This window comes from Canis lupus, chromosome 12, assembly GCF_011100685.1.
Source record: "Canis lupus familiaris isolate Mischka breed German Shepherd chromosome 12, alternate assembly UU_Cfam_GSD_1.0, whole genome shotgun sequence".
NCBI classification, from domain to species: Eukaryota; Metazoa; Chordata; class Mammalia; order Carnivora; family Canidae; genus Canis; species Canis lupus.
The window spans coordinates 40,100,548-40,123,996 of record NC_049233.1 but is presented as its reverse complement, the minus strand read 5'-3'; the positions used below and the strand labels follow the sequence as shown (position 1 = coordinate 40,123,996).

General features: G+C 32.9%; 1 protein-coding gene and 1 long non-coding RNA gene across 7 annotated transcripts in view; one reads left to right on the top strand and one right to left on the bottom strand.

The window, feature by feature from the left end:
• The window catches only part of PHIP (pleckstrin homology domain interacting protein), a 131,893-nt gene extending 110,499 nt beyond the window's left edge, over positions 1–21,394 (top strand). For 3 of the 5 annotated variants that reach the window (XM_038554572.1, XM_038554575.1, XM_038554574.1), the window contains 8 exons: positions 1,354–1,423; positions 1,763–1,813; positions 2,074–2,223; positions 8,739–8,891; positions 9,959–10,122; positions 10,577–10,836; positions 11,335–11,532; positions 15,886–21,394. In XM_038554572.1, coding sequence (XP_038410500.1) covers positions 1,354–1,423; positions 1,763–1,813; positions 2,074–2,223; positions 8,739–8,891; positions 9,959–10,122; positions 10,577–10,836; positions 11,335–11,532; positions 15,886–16,523 — 1,684 coding nt within the window. In that variant the 3' untranslated portion in view covers positions 16,524–21,394. Of the gene's footprint in view, positions 1–1,353; positions 1,424–1,762; positions 1,814–2,073; positions 2,224–8,738; positions 8,892–9,958; positions 10,123–10,227; positions 10,304–10,576; positions 10,837–11,334; positions 11,533–15,885 lie in introns of those variants that run through there. The other 2 variants (XM_038554573.1, XM_038554576.1) reach the window with 2 other exon arrangements.
• The window catches only part of LOC119874202, a 40,050-nt gene that overhangs the window by 5,753 nt on the left and 10,848 nt on the right, over positions 1–23,449 (bottom strand). Inside the window, exon 1 of one of the 2 annotated variants that reach the window (XR_005367939.1) lies at positions 1,756–1,798. The exons of the other annotated variant lie outside the window; for it this stretch is intronic. This is a non-coding gene — a long non-coding RNA (uncharacterized LOC119874202). Of the gene's footprint in view, positions 1–1,755; positions 1,799–23,449 lie in introns of those variants that run through there. 2 annotated transcript variants of the gene reach the window in all.

Genomic DNA, 23,449 nt, shown 5'->3' with positions numbered 1-23,449 from the left:
TTTATATTATATATATCTAAAAATAAATCCCTGGCATTTCTTAAATTTGTTTATACATTTTTAGCTGACAGTAATTTTCAGATGTTAGGTAGATCTTGAAATTTTGATTATTCTGTTTTCTTAACGGAGTTATTTCATCAAATTTCAAGCAATAGAATACATAATGAGGTGATGTGAGACATACTTGAGGTAGAAAGAAATGCATATTTACCCTCTTAATATAATTTCATAGATAATTTTTTCCTTATATTCTAGTTACTTCAAGTTTAACAAGAGAGTCTATATGAAAGTTTAGATGAGAATTACTTCTAGCTTATGACAATGTGGTTTTAGGTACAGAGGAGAAGTGTGTTAGGATGTTATGGACACGGTAGATATTGATATATTTAGGAGAAGTTAGATGAAAAGAAAGCCATTCTAGGGATAAGGAGTGGCATGAGGTAGGAAATTAAAGTGTTCTTAAGGGAATTAAGCAGTTTAAATCAGGTGAAGTAGAGAGTACCTGAGCAGAAGTAATAGGGATACAATGCTATAAACACAAGTTTGAGCCAGATCATGGAAGGCCTTGAATGCATTTCTAATCTTAATTGATAGAGAAGAGACAAAACCATAAATAGATTGATTGCTACAGCTAACCAACTAAGAGGTGATGAGAGTTTAATTTATGGAAATGGAAAAGAGGCAGAGGCCAAGAGATTTTGAAGATAGAATCTCAGAATTTGGCCAGTAATTGGTTTATAATGAGGCAAGGAAAGGAAGAGTGGAAAAGCATGCATTACTATGAGAATAAAAATGCTGTTAAAAATAGGAGAGGAAGAGGGTCTGGGGAATGAAAATTAGATTTGGACAGGTGAAATTTTAGATGATGGTAGGAATCTCAGAAGACTCCAACAAATTATAGGAATTTAGAATTCATTTACAGGGATAAACTACAGATATATAAGATTATCAGGGTAAAAGCTATAGTGACAAGGGAAAATGACTAACAGACAAAATTTTAGGGAATAACTAAACATTTAAAAGTGAAAGGAAGAAGGGATTAGAAGACAAGACCTATATTAGCTTTCCCTTGTATACTAAGGAATGAAAGAAGGTGTCCCCCACACACCAGTGACATGAGCAAAGACTGGGAGGTGAGAATTGGGTTTCATGCAATGAAATAGTCCAAATTGGAAGCTTCTTCTAGAGTAGGGGGCAGGGGGCAGATGGGTGGATATAAAGTTTTGGGAGTCAACCAATGAAGAAAACCTTCAGCTTCAAGCTTTATCTTAAAATCCGGTTTTGGTAACATTTAAAGGGGGAAAAAAATCTCATGACTCTAATCTTGTATACTGACATTTCTTTGTTATTTAGGGATCAGACTTGTTACAACTTAATTCCACTGTACAATTCAATGAAGAAGAAAGTTTTGTCTGACTCTGAGGTATTTCATGTTTCCTATTTCATCATTCAGACTACATTGGTTTTTTTTCTATACATAAAAATTTGCATATAGTAGTTTTCAGATAAATGCTGTTATGAAAACTGTTTTTGGCTAATGCTATAGTTTAAAGAAAGTGGTCCAGAATTTTCTTGTTATAGTTATTAAAAACATTGTGGGGGACTTTCTACTGAGTCAGTAAAATGTTCCAGCATATACATCATGGGTTTTTCAAAGTGTAAAGGTAATAACTGGTATATAAACAGCTGTGATAGACTCTTTAATAAAGAGCATAATGAAATTTAGAATGTTTAATGACTCTGATAAATTCTTACCTCAAAGGAAGAAGAGAAAGATGCTGATGTGCCAGGAACTTCTACCCGAAAAAGAAAGGTAAGATACTGTTTTAGCAAAAGTACTTTGTATGAGTTAAAAAGTATTAAAAGCATTTTTTTAAGTCTTAGTATTTTTAAGACAGAGCAAGTATTAACTTCCAAATCAGTTTTCATCACAATATGGTTTTCAGAACTAGGTAAATGATATTTGCTATGATTTGAATTCCTGTTTATTACCTAATTATATGAGATTGCATTAAAAATAAAATTTTACCTATAAATGTTATTTTATTAATATATTTGAAAATTTCATTTTAGGACCATCAACCTAGAAGAAGATTACGTAATCGAGCTCAATCTTATGATATTCAAGCATGGAAGAAACAGTGTCAAGAATTGTTAAATCTCATATTTCAATGTGAAGATTCTGAGCCTTTCCGCCAGCCAGTAGATCTCCTTGAATATCCAGTATGTATTTTTGGAAATATTTTCTTTGCTTGTCAGTTTGCTATATATCTCACACATGATAATTAGCCATTTAAGTTGTTATAATGATTATTGTTTATTTCTTCATTATTAAATACATGTTTGCCTCTATTTAGTTATATGGAGCATCTAACTCAAGTAGTGTGGTATTTAAAAAGAACCCCAAACTGATATTGAGCAGCCCTGGTGGCTCAGCGGTTTAGTGCTGCCTTCAGCCCAGGATGTGATCCTGGAGACCCGGGATAGAGTCCCATGTCGGGTTCCCAGCATGGAGCCTGTTTCTCCCTCTGCTTGTGTCTCTGCCTCTCTCTCTCTGTCTCTCTCTCTGATGAATGAATAAATAAAATCTTTAAAAATAAAAAATAAATAAAAAGAACCCCAAACTAAGACTCCGCAAAGAATTGGGTTATAGCTCCAGCTATCCCTTTCACCAGTTGTATAACTTTGAGCAAGTCATTTAGTTTTTTCATCTAAAATTTTTTTTTATAATTTTCTTCCCCACACTAACTCTAAGAATTTATTATGGCAGTTACTTAGGAAACAAGAATAATACCTACCGAACCTTCCCTACAGGGTTATGGATGGAATGAGAATACAGTAAAATAGTTTTTAAACTATAGCAGTATATACGATTGCAAAGTAGCATTATTATATTTATGGAATTCATGGTAGGAAGATTGAGTAAACCGGATTTGAGTATTTATTTTTGCATTTACTCTTAGCAATCTAAATATTGCTTAAAGTGACTTTTTTTATTCCTTTATTCAGTTATTAAAGGTTGTGCAGTTTAGATAACCATGGTATCATATGAAGATAAAAATGAACTATAAGAGATCATGACCCAGATATGATATCCTCTGAATTCACTATCTGTTTTTTATGTATGTGTTGTAATTTGCAATGATGAAAATAGAGCAATTTCGTCAATAGATATATATCATAAAGTGCCTTTTTTTTTTCATTTAAAAATCAAGAAATGTGAAATCTTGAATGTAAAAGATAAGTTTTTAAGTCCAGCAATGTGATAAACTGGGCTAATTTGAGCACTATGCTCCAGAAAACTCATAGAAGAATTGAGCTAATACTATATAGTACTCTGGTTTTCAATTCTCTTTGGTTTTGGAACCTCTGGATTTCCCTTTGTTTCTTGTGAATCAAGCAATGTATTTTAGAAAATGTTACAATTTATCTAGTACTTCCAGGTATTTTTATATTCCTATACTTTTCCACAGAAAAGAAGAGCTAGATAAAAGCTTTAATGGGTGCATCTCATGACTACCTAAATAAAATCTTCAATCAAAAAAAAAAAAAAAGCTTTAATGTTTGATTCTAGAGGCACAAATATAACACTGTTTATAGGCAAGAGACAGAAAAAGCCATGTGAAGAAGAAAATTGGAACTGAGATCCCACCAGGACTGTTGAAAGACTTCACCCTCAATGAAAACACTAGTATCATTCCCTCCATGAGGAAAAATATTTCTCTGGTGCTCCAGTGTCAGGAGAGAAATCTCCCTAAGCCCACACTGTGCAAGAATTTAAAGCCCAAATTTACACTACCCTTGTATGTAGGAATTCATCAGAGGTAGAAACAAACAGTCCCTAACCACAGGTTTGTTAACGATAAAGGAAATCGCAAAGTATATGAGGGAGTGATTCATCATCTATACAACAGAAGCAACAAATGGAATATTAACACTCTCTCCCTCAAAACTTGACATAATAGATTATTTCTGAAAAACTGTATCAAATCTAAAACACCAATGACTTATTTAAAGCACCTCCAAGAAAGAAGAAATCAATTAAACTTCGACTTATCATTTTGGTTTAAGAGCTAAATAGAGGGATAAGAATCATAAGGAAAAAAAGACCTTACTTAAGGGTCGGGGGGAGAAATGAGGTGGGTATTTTTTTAAAAACTTAATAGAATTCTGAAAATAAAATGTAAAACCATTGAAATTAAACCTTCAGAAAGATTAGCAGATGTGATAGATGAAAAAAATTCAGAACATAACTTACAGGAATTTCAGCGAGAGAGAGTAGACAGAATGGGAGAGGGGTAATATTTGAGGAGTTAACAGCTGTAGATTTTCTAAGGTTGATTAACATTTGACAAAGCATGACTCCTGACCAGGATATATATGAAAAAAATCTTTACCTAGAATAATAGCAAAAAATCAAAACTCTGAGGACACAAGAAAAATGGTAAAGCAGCCACACAAAAAATATGAGTGAGACCTATTTTCATGACTCTGCATAGTTATGCATCTAGAATCTAAACATTAAGGCTTATATCTATCTCTTCCTTTCTAGGGAAAAGTCCAGAATACAAAATTATCTGCTTATATATATGCCATACATATATATATACACACATACACATATATATTCAATATCCAAGTAATTATAGTTCCTGTCAAAGTGTTTAGTTACCTTAAGAGTCAAGGTTTCAGTCTTTGGAATATCTTTTTTTTTTTTAAAGGCCATTTACATGATTTCATTCCACAGGAAAATATGAAATCACAATTTTCACTTTATGTTTACCCTTTATATTACACTATCTTTTTTAAATTTTTATTTTAATTACAATTAACATAGAGTGTGGTATTAGTTTCAAGTATATAATATAGTGATTCAGCACTTCATACATCACCCTGTGCTCATCACAAGTGTATTCCTAATCCCTTCTGGTAACCATTAGTTCTCTATAATTAAAAGTCTGTTTCTTACATTGTCTATGTCTTTCTCTTATTTTTTCCCCATTATTTATTTATTTTGTTTCTGAAATTCTGCACACGAATGAAATCATATAGTATTGGTCTTACTGTGACTGATTTATTTTGCTTAACATTATACTCTAGCTCTATTCATGTATTGCAAATGGAAGTATTCATTCTTTTGTATGGATGAGTAATGGTCTGTGTGTGTACCATTTCTCAATAATGCTGCTGTAAGCATATGGGTATATGTATCTTTTTGAATTAGTGGTCTTGTATTCTTTGGGTAAATACCTAGTAGTGTAGTGTATAGTATTGGATCATAGGGTGCTTCTAATTTTTAGCTTTTTGGGGAACCTTTGTAATGTTTTCTATAAATGCACCAGCTTGTATTCCCACCAACAATGCATGAGTGTCCCTTTTTCTCTACATCCTCACCACCTATTGTTTTTTGCGTTATTGCCATTCTGACAAGTGTGAGATGATATCTCATTGAAGTTTTGATTTGCATTTTCCTGATCGTAAATGATGAACATCTTTTCATGTATCTGTTGGCCATCCGTATGTCTTCTTTAGAGACATGTATGCTCATGTTTTCTTCCCATTTTTAATTGGATTATTTGTTTTGTGGGTGTTGAGTTTTAGAAATTCTTTATGTACTTTGGATACTAACCATTTATTGGATGTCATTTGCAAGTAACTTCTCCCATGCCGTAGGTTGCCTTTAGTTTTATTGATTGTTTCCTTCACTGTGCAGAAGCTTTTTATTTTGATGTAGTCCCAGTAGTTTATTTTTGCTTTTGTGTCTCTTGCCTCAGAAGACATATCTAGAAAAATGTTGTCATAGTCGATGGCAAAGAGATTACTGCCTATGTTCTTTTCTAGGATTTTTATGGTTTCGGGTCTCCTATTTAGGTCTTTAATCCATTTTGAATTTAATTTTGTGTTGACACTAGTATATTTTGCTGATTTTGTATGTATTATAAATACCTGAGCAATCATTAAAAAAATTTTAATAGGGAGTTACAGTCATAAACAATACATAATCAAATAAAGCCTATTCAAGTGACCCACAGGAAAATTGAGGAAAAAAAGTAAAAACAGAACAACAGAGAACAATGAATGAAGTAACAAATGTAACTGAAATCATGCAGTGTGTTTTTTGGCCACAATGGAATCAAACCAGAAATAAAGAAAAGTAGCAGGAAAATCTCTAATCCCTTGATTGATAACTAAATAAATATGTTTCTCAATAATCTGTGGGATCAAAGAAGTCTTTCAGGAAATAAATTGAACTAATAAATAACAGTGAATACAAAATACCAAATTTATGGGATGAAGCTAAAACTATGCAAGGAAATTTACAGTACTAAATAGTACATCAGAAGAGAAAAGATCTCATATCAGTAATCTATGCTCTCTCCTCAAGAACCTAGAAAAATAAAAATAACCTACTGTGAGCAGAAGACAGGAAATAAAAAAGCAGAAATGAATGAAACTGAAAACAGAAAAACAATAGCAAAAATCCATAAAACCTAAAGCTGGTTCTTTGAAAAGATCTACGAAAGTGGTAAAGCTCCATTAAGATTCACAAAGCTAAAAAAAAAGACACAAATTGCTAATATCAGGAATGCAATTTGGGATATCATTACAAAACCTATAGATACCAAAAGGATAATAAAGGAATACTACAGACAACTTTATACATACAGATTTGACCTCTTGCGTGAAACGGACCAATTCTCCAAGTGCAAACTACTTTGTACTTTACCAATTCTCAATAGTACAAGCTATTACAGCTCACCCAGTATGAGATAGATCATTTGAATAGCCCTATAACCAGTAAGGAAATTTAATTTGTAATTAAAAGCTTTCAAAAAAGAAATCTCTTAAGTCCAGATGTCTTTACTGGATAATTGTACCAAATATTTAAAGAATTAACACAAATTCTACATAGTCTCTTCCACAAGATAGATAAGAGACTACTTTTCCACTCATTCTATGAAACTAGTATTACCCTGATATTAAAACTGGACAAAAAAAGTATAAAAGAAAATGCAAATATTCTTAATAAAATATCAGCAAATAGAATTCAACAATATATAAAAATTATTTTATACCATGACAAACTGGGTTTTTTTCCAGGGATGAAAGGCTCATTCAGTATTCAAAAATTAGTCAGTGTACTTTGTCATATCAAAAGAGAGAAATTACATGATCAGATCAGTTAATGCATTTGAAAAGGCATTTGACAAAATGCAATACCCATTTGTTCTAAGAATGTACATGTTGGCTATGATACAGTCAGCATTGCCACAGGAGGAAATAAGTATGGGGCTTAGAAGGAAATTTATTGTGCTCACAAGTTCCAGAATGTTGTCATTGAATGACAGAGCCACAAAGGAAGCATCAGGCTTTGGTCCAGTGGCAGAAGATGGGAGTAAGGGAGATGCTTAAACAGAGCCTTTATTGGGATTTCTATGAGAAAGGCAAGGCAGAGCAGGGTAAATACTTTAGGACTGGCTAGTTGAAATAATTTCAGTGGGCTTTAGGGCATAGAAGTGGTCTCAGGATGTCTGGCACTTGGCCTTAGGACAAGTCAGGGCAGAGGAAATACTGGCTTGGTGGGTATTAGATAAAGAGATAATTGGTTAACATATGAAAGTTGTGTCCTTAGTGCCGCCCTTTGCTATCTGTAAGAATTGGTTGGTCCTAAGAGGGGCAGTCTCTCCTCAGGTCTGTAAGGAACCCCAAAAATGTCAGGGCATCAGGAATACAGAAAATAAAAAAATATAATTAATGTAATTAGCCCTATGATGATGGAAAGATGCCAAATACTGTAAGAAATAATGTAAGAAAATAACACCATTAATGATAAAAGAAAAAAAAAACTTCAGGAAACTAGGAATAAAGGGGAACTTTGAAAGCTTGATAAAGAAGGTCTTTTTCAAAACCTACAGCTAAGTCATGTTTAATCATTAAAAAAAATTTCCCCCCTAATACTAGGAACGAGGCAAAGATGCCTGTTCTCACCACTGCTATTCAACATAAGTCAACATAAGACTGCAAATTCTAGCCAATGCAAGTAAGGTTAAAAAAAAAAAAGAAAAGAAATAAAAGCGATATAGATTGTTAAGAAATAAAACTGCCTGTTTGTAAAAGGTTATCCTCCTATTTGCCTTAGGGTCAAACATATTTGATTATAATTTAAACTTGATGGTGCAAACTGAAGCTATATTTTGGAAAAAAAAAAAAAAGTTACCTACCACAGGGCTATGTAATCGCCTTTTTGTAATAAAGTTGAGGTTACTAGAACTCAGGCCTCCACACAAATGGGATAGATACTAGCATAGTTCCATTGTTTTTATCTCCTTATTTTAAAGTCACAATTATATTTCAGTGAGTAAAAGCCTTTAGAGTTCAAAGATAATATAAAATTTTGGATTTCTTACACCAAACTTTGTTAGTTGTAGTGCTGAGTTTTTTCAGTACTCTTAATCCCCCTTTTCCAGAACAACTCTACCCTTTACCTTTTCTCTAAGAAAAAGAAGCAGAATTTATTAGGTTCTTGAATGAGAAAAATCCTGTGTTTACTGCAAGAAAGGGAGAGGACATGAAAAAAATAAAAATTATCAGAAAAAAAGCCTTGATGAGGAAAATAAAGGATTATTAATAATTCTAGGACTTGTACTCATCACAGAAATTGTATATGAATACCTGTGCTGAGTAGTAATACTTTGTGGTAGTGATGTTAATAATACCACCTGCTTTTCTTCTCTTAGGACTACAGAGACATCATTGACACTCCAATGGATTTTGCTACTGTTAGAGAAACTTTGGAGGCTGGGAATTATGAGTCACCAATGGAATTATGTAAAGATGTCAGACTTATTTTTAGCAATTCAAAAGCCTATACACCAAGCAAAAGATCAAGGGTATATAATTAAATTGTTTTTGTGTTTAGATTAAATGAAATCAGTAGAAAAGTAGGTTAAGTAGCCAAATGTTGCTTTAATTAAAATTTAGAGCAAAATTGATTTTCTGTTATGTTCTTAATGGTATTCCTAGTGGAAAAAAAGAATTCACGTCTATTTTTTTTCCTTCTATAAAATAACAATGATGTCACTAATGTTTAGGAATGGTTACTTTTCTTAAACACAACTCACATACATATTGTCCTGGTATATATTTAGGGTTATGTGGGCTTGACTTTTCCAGCTGTGTTCTGCATTAATGGAAAGGCATTTTTGTGAATGATTTATAAAAATGAATAAAGTTATAAATATCATTTTCTCTTTGGGCAAATAAGACCCCACAAAGGGATGCTATATGGAAGTGAAATGAAAAAGAACAGATGCTGGTCCTAAGTAGCAGTGGAAAAGAAAACAGGTTCAAAACCTCAGAGATAGGGATGCCTGGGTTGGGTGTCTCAGCGGTTTAGCTTCTGCCTTTGGCTCAGGCATGATCCCAGTCCTGGGATCCAGTCCTGCATCAGGCTCCCTGTATGGAGCCTGCTTCTCCCTCTGCCTCTGTCTCTGCTTCTCTCTCTGTATCTCTGATGAATAAATAAATATTTTTTTAAGAACCCAAAACCTCAGAGACAGTTTCAGTGTGACAGAGTTCACGGGAATTTTGTCTACATGAGCCATCTGAATTGATATTAGGGCTTTTACTTTAAGAATCTGGGGCTGCCTGGCTAGCTCAGTCAGTAGAGCATGCAACTCTTGATATCAGGGTTCTAAGTTTGAACCATGTGTTGGATTAGAGAATACTTAAAATATTTTAAAAAAGAAAAGAATCTGGAAACTTGGAATATTTCTAATCTAAATATAAAAATAATTGTAAGCAGCTTTAGTTTTACTCTTCATGTAAAGAGATTGGGGGAAAGTATTGTTCAAATTGTTAAAACTACTCGCTAGTAAAATACTCTATTTGTATGTTAATATTTACTGAACAAGCATTTTCCTTTGAGGAATGTTTAAACTTTTTTTTCTTACCACAGATTTACAGCATGAGTTTGCGCCTGTCTGCTTTCTTTGAAGAACACATTAGTTCAGTTTTATCAGATTATAAATCTGCTCTTCGTTTTCATAAAAGAAATACAATAACCAAGAGGAGGAAGAAAAGAAACAGAAGCAGCTCTGTTTCCAGTAGTGCTGCATCAAGGTATTTGATTTCTTTTAAAAAGCATCAACTGATCTATAACTTTGTAATCTAAATGATAGAACTTGGTGTTTTTTAATACTTCCTTTACTATTCCCTATATTGCAGAATGATATATTTGACATGCAAGTTCCTAAGATGTGGAGGATTTTTAATCTTTTAACTAAAGCTATACTAGTGTAAGTGCTTAAATTCAAACTGCTAAATCTATACAGTAAAACAGCATTTTTAGGATAGTGATGGCATCATGCTTTCTGTCATATAACTGTAGCATTTATGGCGATCCTTCACTAAATATTCACTTTCAAAGGCTCACAACCATATGAAATCCACTACAAATCTCATATTTTAACATATTTCATAATAGTACAAATATTGAATCCAACAGTATTATTAAACTATTTTATTCATCTACATAAAGGTATAAGAATGACTAATGATACTATTTTATTTACAGCCCTGAACGGAAAAAAAGGACGTTAAAACCCCAGCTAAAATCAGATATCTCTACCTCTCCATTCTCTACACCTACACGAACAGTTCCACCAAGGCATAATGCCACTCAGATAAATGGTAAAACAGAATCCAGTTCTGTAGTTCGAACCAGAAGCAATCGAGTGATTGTAGATCCAGTTACCACTGAACAGCCATCTACTTCTTCAGCAGCAAAGACTTTAATTTCAAAAGCTAATACATCTGCAATGCCAGGGAAAACAAGTAAGAATCAGTTATAGTTTCTAAAGTGAAGTATATATAATTTTCAAATTTAAGCTTTTATTTTGCCAAGTAAAATATACTGGGTTTTAGTAAATTCGGGCAGAAAGTGGTTTTGCTCTCTTTATTGTTTTTGCTCTTTTTTGTTTTCATTTTTAATAAGAAAAAATTGAGATTTAGAAATGTCAGTGTAGAGTAATGCTTAAAAATGGCAACTCTGATCCAAACTGCCTGAATTTAAATCCTGGTACCCAGACTTGGTAATAATTTGCCAAGTTGCCTTTATAATCTTGAGGTAACTTGTTAGTGTCGAAAAGATCTGAAACTGTTTTTCCTGTTTAAAAAAGTAGATTTCCTGAGGAAACATTAAGCAACCCCGAGGTTTTATCCTTTTGGCTAACTCATGTTAGAAGCAATCCCAACCTCCTTGTTTGTTTTTAGGTTAAATAACTCTTAGCTTTTAATTTTGTGTGTGTGTGTGTGTATGTGTATGTGTTTTAGTTCTAGAGAATTCTGTGAAACATTCCAAAACCTTGAATACTCTTTCAAGCCCTGGTCAATCCAGTTTTAGTCATGGCACTAGGAATAATTCTGCAAAAGAAAACATGGAAAAGGAAAAGCCAGTCAAACGTAAAGTGAAATCATCTGTACTCTCAAAAACATCCACTCTTACAAAGTCATCACCTATCATTGAGCAAGGTAAGGTGTTCTTTGTATCTTCCAAGATACATAGTACATATTTCTTTAAAAATGATGCTTTTTGTCGGAGGTAGCATTTATATCCTCTCTTTATTAGTATGCTCATTTAAAAGGCACATATTCTGTACTAGTTGATAGATTCAGTGAGACATCTCTTGATTTGTAGCTTTGTGCCCAAAGCAAGCTCTGTTGTCATTAAACTTAAAAGCCATGAAAACCTTGCTATATGGAAATGAAAACAAATTTTAGAATCAAAGGCTTTTATATTAAATAGTTCCTAACTTCATTATTATACCACCTTAAGTATATTCAAAAAGTTTAAATTAAATTGGATTTAATTAACCCAATGTAGCAGTCTTTACTTATCTAGAAAAATTAAGTTCTTTTTCAATCACAAAATTCAGCACACTGCCCTTCCCTAAATAGTAACTCATCAGAGTTGTCTACAGAGTTGTCTACAGCCCGACCACTATTTTGTGATACAACTTTTAACCCTTTAGAGTTAAGCTTCCAAATTCTTTCATCTGCATATTTTCATTATAAAAACTTTATGTTTGAAAGATGGAGAAAGTAACTTACATAATACACCCTGTGACATGTTAAAACAATTATGGCTTGTTGACAGTAAGCAGCTCAAGAATAAGCATTTTGTATCATGACTTCCAAAGTATGCGTAAACAATTTCCTCTTCAGTTTTATTAGAAACCTCTCAAAATTTAATTTTTCAACTGAAACATCCTTTTTGATTACTGGCATTGGAATCTACCCCCCTACATAAGCTTAAAATCAGGGAGTCAGCTGGCCTTCTCTTCCAGATACACTTCACAGTCGTTAGTTTCTTTTACTAATGCTTCCTTAATATCTCAAAAATCCATTCCTCCTATCACTTCTGTGTTCTTAATTCAGGCCTACATAATTTCTCAACTGAACTATTATCTTAGTTTCCTAACTTGTCTTACTGCCTCCATTCTCAACTCTTCCACATTATGCAAAAATGATCTTTCTGATCATTTTGCACTCTGGCACATGTTGTGTGCACGCCCATACAATACACACACACATCCTTCCCTGCTTTCAAATGATATGTGAAGTCAGTTTCAATGTTTTTGCCTTTTATATAAGATTCTTCATTACTTGGCTCCTGCCTAACATTCCAGCTTTCTTTACTTTCTCCTCTTTTCTTTTTAAGATTTTATTGACTTACTTACTTATTTATTTATTTATTTGAGAGAGCAAGCAGGAGAGGAGGGCATGGTGGGGGTAGAGAGAAGCAGGCTCCTCACTGAGCAGGGAGCCTGAAGCAGGGCTCAATCCTAGGACCCTAGGATCATGACCTGAGCCGATGGCAGATATTTAACCGAGTCACCTAGGTATCCCATTCTTTCTCCTTTTCATATGCCACCTATCCTCTACCACTTGAAAGTCACTGAAATACCATTGCCCTCTTCTTCTTTCTTTGGAATGTCTTTTTTTTTTTTTCCAATTTAATGGTTTCCTATTACCTTTCAAGTCTTACTTTGAAATATCATCTACTCCAGGAAGCTTCTTCTTGAGTCCTTCAGACAGAATCAAGCACTTCATCTTTTATTTGCAAGAACACCCAGTTCAGCTTTTTGTGGCAGTTAGAGTATTCTTTTTTACATGTGTCTATATCCAGTAGAAAAGAACTCTTGTCTTTACTTTCTCTAATCACCTGTACTTAGTATATAGTGGACAATAAGTATTTGAATAATCAAGCAAATATGCTCGTTTGGGCAATACATGTACAGAAGCAAATGACTTTGTGTATATGAGTGTTTTATATTTTTATATTACTCCTTTCTGAACTAAATTAAAAATTGTATATATGGGCATCCTGGGTGGCTCAGCAGTTTAGCGCCACCTTCAGTCCAGGGCGTAATTCTAGAGACCCGAGATCGAGTCCCACATCAGGTTCCCTGCAGGGAGCCTGCTTCTCCCTCTGCCTGTGTCTCTCCCTCTCTGTCTCTCATGAATAAATAAATAAAATCTTAAAAAAAAAATTGTATATAGTATATTTATAGGCCTTGCTTCTGTCACTTTGAACCCTACAGAAATTAAATGCATAGAGTAAATTGATTCTAGCATTATGTTGGGGGGGACGAGTCCAATAACCAATTTGATTTACATGTTTTGAGTATCACAAATATATGAGTTACCAGTACAGTATATAAATATGACTAGCTAATAAGTCATTATTATGTAAATATTGATACCTGGATTAATAGAATCAAGAGGCAGTGCTGTCCAATGGAAATATAGTATAAACCATGACAAGCATGATTTAAGTTTTCTAGTAGCTACTACATGTAATAATAACAGGTAAAATTACCAATTTTAAGAATTTATACTATTTAATCCATTATATCAAAATATCATTTCAGCATGTAATCAATATTTCAAACTATACATACTTAAATTTAATTAAAAATTCAGTTCCTCAGTTGCATTAGCTGTGTTTCAAGTGCTTAATAGCCACATGGTTAGTAACTACCTTGTTGAGCAGCACAGATCAACATAAAGAGAGCTACCTTTGTTCTTAACCTTTTTTAGTTTATGTATTGCTTTGTAAAGTTGATGAAATCTGTAGTTCTTTACCCAGAAAATGCATATAGGCGTATTAACACAAAATTTGGACCATTTCAAGACATTCATGGAGTCCTTGAAGCCAAGCTGTAGAATTTCTATAGTGGGTGTATGGACTGGAAATTTAGAATCCTTGTCTTAGTAGTCTTAATGTAAAACAAGATATATAGAATCCTCAGGTTAAGTATATAGAATCCTCAGGTTAAGTATAATTGTGTGTTAGAAAATACTTTTTTCACAAACACACAAGCACATTTCTCCCCTGCTTCCCTACCCCTTATTATACTAGAAGACCACTAAAGAAAATTATTTGTACTCTGTGGGTCAGGAAATGACAACTTTGCCCTTTCCCTCTGCTTCTGGCTCTGACCTCTTGTGACCTTGATTTTTTCCTTGATATACATGAAATATAAATTAAACCTATGGCAAAAAAAATACCATTTTGAAGAAGCATTCTCTTTAAAAGCAGTTTTCATCTCTCTATGGATTTCCTCTAGAATATTATATTGCAGGATACCCATCACAACCAAACAAAAAAATCTGAGAACTTTGAAGGAAAAAGTGATAATACATGTCTTCATCTGATAGAGTAATAGCATTTTTTTTTTCAACACAGAGGGCAGTTCATCATGATGGAGATCCTGTAGATTTAGAATTTGATCTTCAGAATTTTCTGATTTTTTTTTATGAAGCATAATGGCCTTTATCATGGAATTTGTTACAATTATAATGGTGGCATACATAATAGAGTTGATTGATACATGGAGTCAGTACACTTATGATAATAAATCATTTGACATTCAATTGCACAAGGATATAGGACTGTTTCAAAGAGCTTGTGAAGAAAACTGCTATTTAGTTGTTTATTTAATCCTTTTTAAACAATTCTGAGAACATAGTTCATGACCAAGAGTAACTTTTTTCTACTCTTATAGTTAGGGTAGGTGAAGAATATCAAAGGCATGGTGGTTTTTATGGAGAATAACTGATGTAAATTATTCTAGTAGGTGTACTCTGAAACTCCTTATGTGGTAGGATTAAGAGAGGAGATCCTTTTTACTTCTGAGGGACTTAAGGAAATATTTAGACTATAAAATCTTCTGTGATTTTAGAGAGGGTATGATGATCACATCCAAAATAGACTCAAATAAGATTTAGAATCATTCCAGTCTTGATAGTTGCTTTTTATTCCATCCCTAACAGGAAATAAATGATTAGAGGTAAGTAGAAGGGGATTGCCAAGTTAAAATGTCATGGATTTTATATAAGGTCATTTTCCATAATTGAACTGCTTAAAGGTGGTAGGAGTACAGAAAACTTTTTAATGAGGTAAACAATAAAGTTCTTTGTGGTTGCTAAGCTCTGTACAAATACATAGGGTCATTTTGTGTAATGGAAAAAATGCTTTTATATTAAAATGTGTAGTAAAGGTAGTAGTGGAGTAAGAAGCCTTGGCTAATCCCAGCTCTATCATAATTTACAGTATTGACAGATTATTTGCTCTGAGTTTCATTTCCCTCATGTGAGATCATTAATGACTTCACTGAGGATCTTTTCTCCTCTGTGAGTTTTCAGTAGGAAATAATGCTATTCAACTATTAGCCTTCTGCTGGTTCTTTTTCTCATTTTAGTAAAACAAAAATTAGGATTGCATTGTTACCTAAGTATAGCAGTGTTTTTACTGACTAGTTTGAGGGTCAAATTAAAAAAGCAATTCCATGTATTAAGTGTGCTCTTGTTCCTTTTTAGCAGATTGTAAGAACAATGCTCTTGTACCTGGAAGCATTCAAGTAAATGGCCATGGAGGGCAGCCATCTAAACTTGTGAAGAGAGGACCTGGAAGGAAGCCTAAGGTAGAAGTTAATACCAATAGTGGTGAAGTTATCCACAAGAAAAGGGGTAGAAAGCCCAAAAAGCTACAGTATGCAAAGCCAGAGAATTCAGAGCAAAATAATGTGCATTCAATCAGAGATGAAGTAGTTCCTTCTTCAACATGCAGTTTTCTTTCTGAAACTAATACCGTAAAGGAGGATTTGTTACAGAAAAAAAGTCGTGGAGGCAGAAAACCAAAAAGGAAGATGAAGACCCAAAAACTAGATTCAGATCTCATAGTTCCTACAAGTGTTAAAATGCTAAGAAGAAGTAACCGAAAAAAGCCAGATGATCCTATGGATGAGGAAGAAGAGTTTGAGGAACTTAAAGGCTCTGAACCCCACATGAGAACTAGAAACCAAGGTCGAAGGACAGCTTTCTATAATGAGGATGATTCGGAAGAGGAGCAGAGGCAGCTGTTGTTCGAAGACACCTCTTTGACTTTTGGAACTTCTAGTAGAGGACGAGTCCGAAAGTTGACTGAAAAAGCAAAAGCTAACTTAATTGGTTGGTAACTTGTACCAAAATATTTTACTTTGAAATCATAAAGCAGGTACAGTTAAGGAATACGTAGAACTAAGGCTTCTGCTTCCTTGCTGCTATGGTGGATTAGGGAATGTTATGATTTGATTTGCAAAAAAAAAACAAACTTACAAGACACTTCACTTCTTTAAATGAATATATATATATATAAATATATACATATATATTTTAAATGTTTGCTATTTATTGCCCTTAGATAGGTTATGCATTTCAACATTCATTTCATTCACTGTTCGAAACAAAAGAAATTGAGGACCTATAATGAATTCCCAGTTTATTTCTGGAAAAGACAGTTCTGCTACACTCTTAAGGAGCATAATATTCCTAGTGATAGAGCATTTCATGTTAAAATGAATTATTTTTGACCAAGCCAGGTACATTTCTATTGATACAGAAGTCGTGCCCCTAGGAAGACAGATGTTATCAGAGTAGCAGTAAATTAAGAAGTGTGTTTCCTCTAAAGATAAATATAAAATTCCCACCATTTGATACCCTAAAAAGTTTAATTTTAATTATAGAATGTTCATCTACAAAGAATCTAGACAAGGCTTTTGCTGTATTCCATTTCTGCCAAACGTAAGAGAAAATGTACTGATGAAAAGGAAACATATCCACATTGGAAAACATTTGACTGTCTAATTTTTCAGACCTTGATTCTTATATCAATCACTCAATCTCTGTTTATTGTGCCAAAGACTGAGAATCAGTGCAGTGGAAAGCCTGTTTTTGACTGTCAGGACAGCATACACTTTTCAATATTGGAAAGGCTATATATTATTCTAAAGAGCACGTTATTAAAAAGAGTTATGCTGAGATGTATCTTTTTTTGGTACTTAATAGTAGAAAATAATGCACTGGTGGGTCCTTTGACAGAGATGTTTTAGAGAAAATGTTTAAGTGGTTAAAGGATTCAAGGAAAATACAGGAAAAAGGTATGGGATTTGATGTTTACTTGTTGATCTGGATTAATGTCGTTTCTAAACTTTAGACATATCTAATAGGCTAAAATGACTTACAAAGAAATGTGTCTGTGTGTGTATGTGTATATATTGATAAATGGGTATAATTAAATATATATACAAACACATACTTATATACTATTACCCAGGTATAAATTCTTTTTTCAGGATTTTTTAGATAGTGGTAGAATAAAAATAATTTTAAAATGTCATACTTTATAGTTTAATTTTAAGGGGAAGATTGGTTATTTTCAATTATTAAAGGTTAAAATAGGCCAAATCACTTTTTATGCAATCATGTTTTATACAGTGGTCTCATTGCACATTGTGTTTTTTCTGCACTTTTTATGGTATCCTTATCACGCTGGTATGTCAATATACACCCTAAAGAAAAATTCCATTTAATGATTGTGCCTTGTATTCTATTATTTTTTGCATCATTAGTAAAATTAAGTTGTCTATTGTAAATGATAACTATATGACTTAGGAGAATGTATTGCTATATGTACTGCTATGGAAAAGGAAAGCAGTTATTTATTTGTTTATGGTACAGTTAGTTATTTTATACCTTAAAAACCAACATAAATACCATTTCTATTGTTTGAAAATTATTGTCCATTTTTTAAAAAGTTTAAAGAATGTAGTATTTTCTGAGGACTGGTATGGTACAAAAATGTAACCAAAATTTTCAGATACTACATTTTTAAAAAATGAGGATGGGAAAATGTGTATCAGCATGACCCTGATATAGAAAAATAAAGTCTTTAATGGAACCTTGGCAAAATACATTACATAATCATTTCTTATTTCTGGTAGGGATAAATGTCAGTCATTTAATTGTATTGAAGAACAATGGAAAGTGATGCATTTGGGCTTTTTTTAGATCATTTGTAACTAAATTTGTACAGAAATCCTCCCGTGAAATTAAGTAAACCATTTTCCAGATCTTAACTGGATTGCTGTGATTTTGCAGTCGAGAAATAATTTCAAATTTTTCAGGTTTTTTGTATATTTATTTTTTTCTAACAAATATATTTAACTATATAATTAAAATTCAGTAGTTAAACTCTTCATAATGCAGAAATGGATGGCTTGGTTGTATAGTAAAATGAGTCTTTCAGTTACACCATTATTGAGAATAATGTGTATGTTTGAGATTTAAGTCATTAAAGTAATGTGTTGCTTTTGAAGGCAATCTATTTGAAACATGTAATTTCCTGATGTTATCTGCATTGTGTTGGAAAAAAATAATAGGCTATATATAAATCCATTTTTGTAAAAGTTATGTGTATAGTTTTAAGGTGTGTACAGAAAAAGGAAGAGCGTACACAGTCTTAGAGTGGAGTATACCTCTAATATGATGTATGGATTAGCAAAGAAATGATTATTTACCATCTTAACTGCAACAAGTAAATGTATTGTTCTGTTCTAAAGACACTGTATATTTATGACCTTATTTGGACATCATTAGACACTGGTTTCTTAGTAAAGCAAAAATGACTTGGATCCAGATTCTTTGTAATTGAGACACTTAAAATTATGTATTAGTAATAGCAGATATATTTAGATTTTATATTTTTATAATTTAGCTTCTATACATGCAAAAGTTGAATTGAGAAATTTAAGTCATTGCCATATTTTTGTTTTGTTTGACCAAATATCAAAAATATTGGAAAAGTATCCTCTTTGAGACAGTGACACCATGTATGTACTCTTCATAGGGCAAAAGGAAATGTTGACAGTTGTCATAGGTGAGCAATAAAAGCTTCAAGTTTATTGAAAGTTTCAGAAGTATAACTTGTTACATACATGGAAAATATAAATCAATTTATATATTTTTAAGTACCTAACCCTAATATTCTTTCCCTCCACCCCAGCAGTCTCTAGTCCTAGTCAAATGAAAAAATTATAAAATGTTGCAAATGAGCAGTTTAAACATTCAGTCTAATTACAATCTCACAACTGGGCAATATATATATAGCTTCTTAAAATTTTATCCTTTGCAATCTACTAATATGTCATTAGACTGGTTTCTGCATAAATTTATGTACTAAAGATTTGTTGGTCTTGTTTCCATTGTTTTTATTATTGGCACAGCTTCACAAATTTGAAGACTATTGTCTAAGACTATTATTATGAAAGTATTTTCCTCAAATTTAATTAGAATAACTAAAGGATAATTGTGAGCTTGATCATGTCACATCTGAAATAAAAATTTGGCTGAATTTAGTTAACACTTGGAAATGAATTGCAAAAGATAGACTAGTCTACTAAAAGATCCTCATGCAGCAGCAGTGTGTTAACATCTAGAACTGCCCATTATCTGTAGTGTGGTATATTAATCAGACATTTTAGCAAATGTATTCAAATAACTTTTTTGCTTATGTGATATTCACAACTTTTACATGTTTTAAAATTTGACTTCTAATACACATTATAGTAGTATTTAATTCTAGCATTCCATTTTGTCCATAAATACCTATGTATCTCTCACATGTCAACTGGAAGCAATTTTGATTATCAATTTTCTATTTAATGAAAACAAATTGTTATTCTGAATGTTTTTGTTCACCTGAAATTTATTTTTGAGTAGGTTGAAAGGACCAAGATACTTGAGTGTTTAAAGGGCTTATAAGCGTTCTCCTTATATGCAGGAAACACTTGATTTTAAAAGTCATAAGAGGGGAAGTAATTTTATGTTCCATGAATTACCCCCCATACTAAGAAAGTATTTAAGAAAGTATTTTTTACATAAGAGGTTGTGATGTGGTTTAGTTATGTTTAGGTGAGAATTTATTTTCCTATTAAAATTAGAAAAATATACCTTTACTCCTTGCACTTCTCCTCAGTTCCCCAAATTTCCAAGTGATTTGAACTAAATACTACATTTACTAAGAAACTACTTATGTTCTTAATTATACTGAGCTAAGCACTACAAATGATGTTTTGTACTATGTACAGTAGCCAAGAGGTCAAATTGAGTCAGAAGACTGTAACTACCACTTTTGACGCTCTAGAGATAAATCTTGTACACACTGCAGTAAAATAATTAGAAAATATTATGCGCTATAAATATATATTATTTTTAGTTTTGATAGCTCTGTGTTGAAATACTTTTTTAATGCAGATAAAATCATCAGGAAATTAACCTTTATATGGCACAAACCAAATACATAATAGTGGGTGGCTATGAGTTTCTACATTTAAGGAGCTAAGAATAGGTTTGAAATGATATATATAGTACACATGATATGATGCAGAGGGCACACACATGCTCATTACTTTTTAAGATTGTGTGTGTTGATTAATCACAATGATAAACTATTAATTGAGGCAAAAATACAAAGTTACATTTTTGGACCATATTAAAACTGCAAGAAGATGAGGTCTTCTTAAAGATCTTTTAGAAAACTTAAATCCTGTCACACGATATTTAGACGTGTAGAATGTAGCTCAATTTTTTAAAAGTAACTGACCTAGAGGGTTAAAGTTGAAACTGACACATTTTCAAAAATTAAAATTATACTTATTTTGTACAGAAAACAATGTTAAACACAAGCAAATCTGTTGTATGTAATAAGTAACACAGAGTTTAAAGACAAATTATTTAGCTTTATTGAGGTTTTTGTTTTTTCCTTCCAGAAACCTGGAATATCATGTTATGAACAGCAGTCTCACATCAGAATAGCAGTGCCCTTTCTTTTTGTACATATTGATTGGACCTTTCTTTACTGTTATGCGGACACTTTCTATGTTAGTTTTGATGCATAATTCTTTGAATCCTTTTATACAAACTAGAATGTATGTGTAAGAATTCCTGTCCCTGCAATGTAGTAACTACAAACTTATTTTTAAATAAATAGAAAACTTGTTTTTCTAAGCTATTTTGTAGAGCCTCCTGATTTATTATTATTATTATTATTATTATTATTATTATTATTATTAAACAGTACGGGGATCCCTGGGTGGCGCAGCAGTTTGGCGCCTGCCTTTGGCCCAGGGCGCGATCCTGGAGACCCGGGATCGAATCCCACATCGGGCTCCCGGTGCATGGAGCCTGCTTCTCCCTCTGCCTGTGTCTCTGCCTCTCTCTCTCTCTCTCTCTCTCTCTCTCTGTGACTATCGTAAATAAATAAAAATTAAAAATAAATAAATAAATAAATAAACAGTACATGATTTCATCAGGCATTGTACCAAAGAAGTTATTATGTAAATGCACTATTTAGCAGAATGTTAAAATAACCTGCCAGTTAAAGGATTGTGGGTACCCTAATTCCAAAATAACCAAATGTTGAAAATAGGTCACTTCCTTTTTTAAGATAATATTTGTGAGAGAACATGTGCGCATTAGAAAGGGGAGGAGCGGGGGGGTGGGGGATTTCAAGCAGAGCCTGGCTTAGAATTTGATCTCATGACTCTGAGATCACAGCCTGAGCTGAAACCAAGGGTCTGTTGCTTAATCGACTGAACCACTCAGGTGCCTCAAGTCTCTTCCTTTTAATATACACATTTAATAAAACAATTTTACTAGTTTACGATGTGCAAGTTACTGTCCTGGGTGATAAATATGATATTCAGGTATTTCTAAGATAATTCAAAGTTTTTCAAAATGTGAAGTAAAATTTCTGCAAAAAAAAATGGAATGATGAAAAAGGTCTCTTGTTAAGCAGTTATGCAAAATAAGATTGTGAAGGTATTGCTGTTTTCCTAGAAATGTGTTCAGATGGGGCATACATTTTCAACTTCCTAAAAATCCCAATTTTAGTATAAGGAATACATAGGCTATAGTAAATGATAATTCAAATTAAGTAGTTAAAGGGGTGACTTGTACTATCAATGACCATTTCTCCCTAAGAAATTTTGTTTAGGGCAGCCTGGGTGGCTCAGTGGTTTAGCGCCACCTTCAGCCCAGGGCATGATCCTAGAGCCTGGGATCGAGTCCCATATCAGGCTCCCTGCATGGAGCCTGCTTCTCCCTCTACCTCTCTCTCTTTCTGTTTCTCATGAATAAATAAAATCTTTTAAAAAAATTTTTTCTTTAAATGACTGTATAAGTATAAAATTCTAAGTTGAGGAAAGCAGTAAACATTCCCAGGGTACCATTTTTTTTTCTCTAAGCTGATACTAATACCAAGTATATATTTACTTAGGGAGCCAGTCAAGAAAAATTCATTTTCAGTAACCAGTATTTACTGGTTTCTCTTTTGTAATAACAACTTTATGTTCTAGGCTGTTTTCCTGTTGTTTAAGGACAGTAAGATTAAAAACCAAAGCACAGGACTTCTGTCTCTTGTACTTATAATCTTTTTGCACTTAACATGTTTTACTCTATGTTGATTGCTCTTGGGTTTGGGAAAAAAAACAGATTCAATGAAATACCTTTCTGCCTAATTAGCTAGACATGGTGGCAGCAGTGTAATGGAATGAACTAGGCTGAGTTGAGTCATCTCTTTTAGCTTCACTTTCTTCATCTGTAAAGTTTAAAAAGCAATTAGATAATCCGCAACACATCCAGTTCATTTCAAATAGTCACAGGATTATTTCTCATTTGTATATTGTCCCCTGTAGTTGTGGTTCAGTTTTGGCTTCTCTGTTTAGTCCATAAATAAAATAATGCTATTGTATAACTTTTAGGTAAGCTGTATATTGTCATGACCTAATTGTGAAGCGCAAGACCTTCTGCACCCTTAGAAAAGGAAGTTTTGAGTTGCAGTATTTGTTTACTGCTAATAAAAGGTAGAAGTTTGGTGATTTTTCCCAGGGCCCTCTGGGAAGTCTCAAAGGTAGTTTCTGTGTAAAACACATCTTGAAAAAAAATTTTTTTTTAGGACTCAATTTGGGGAAAGCAAAAGTTTCAGAGGAGATTCAATCACTTCATTAAGACAGGATCATAAGTGCCTGAGAATGTAGTTAGTTTCCCACTTAATAGAAATGAAATA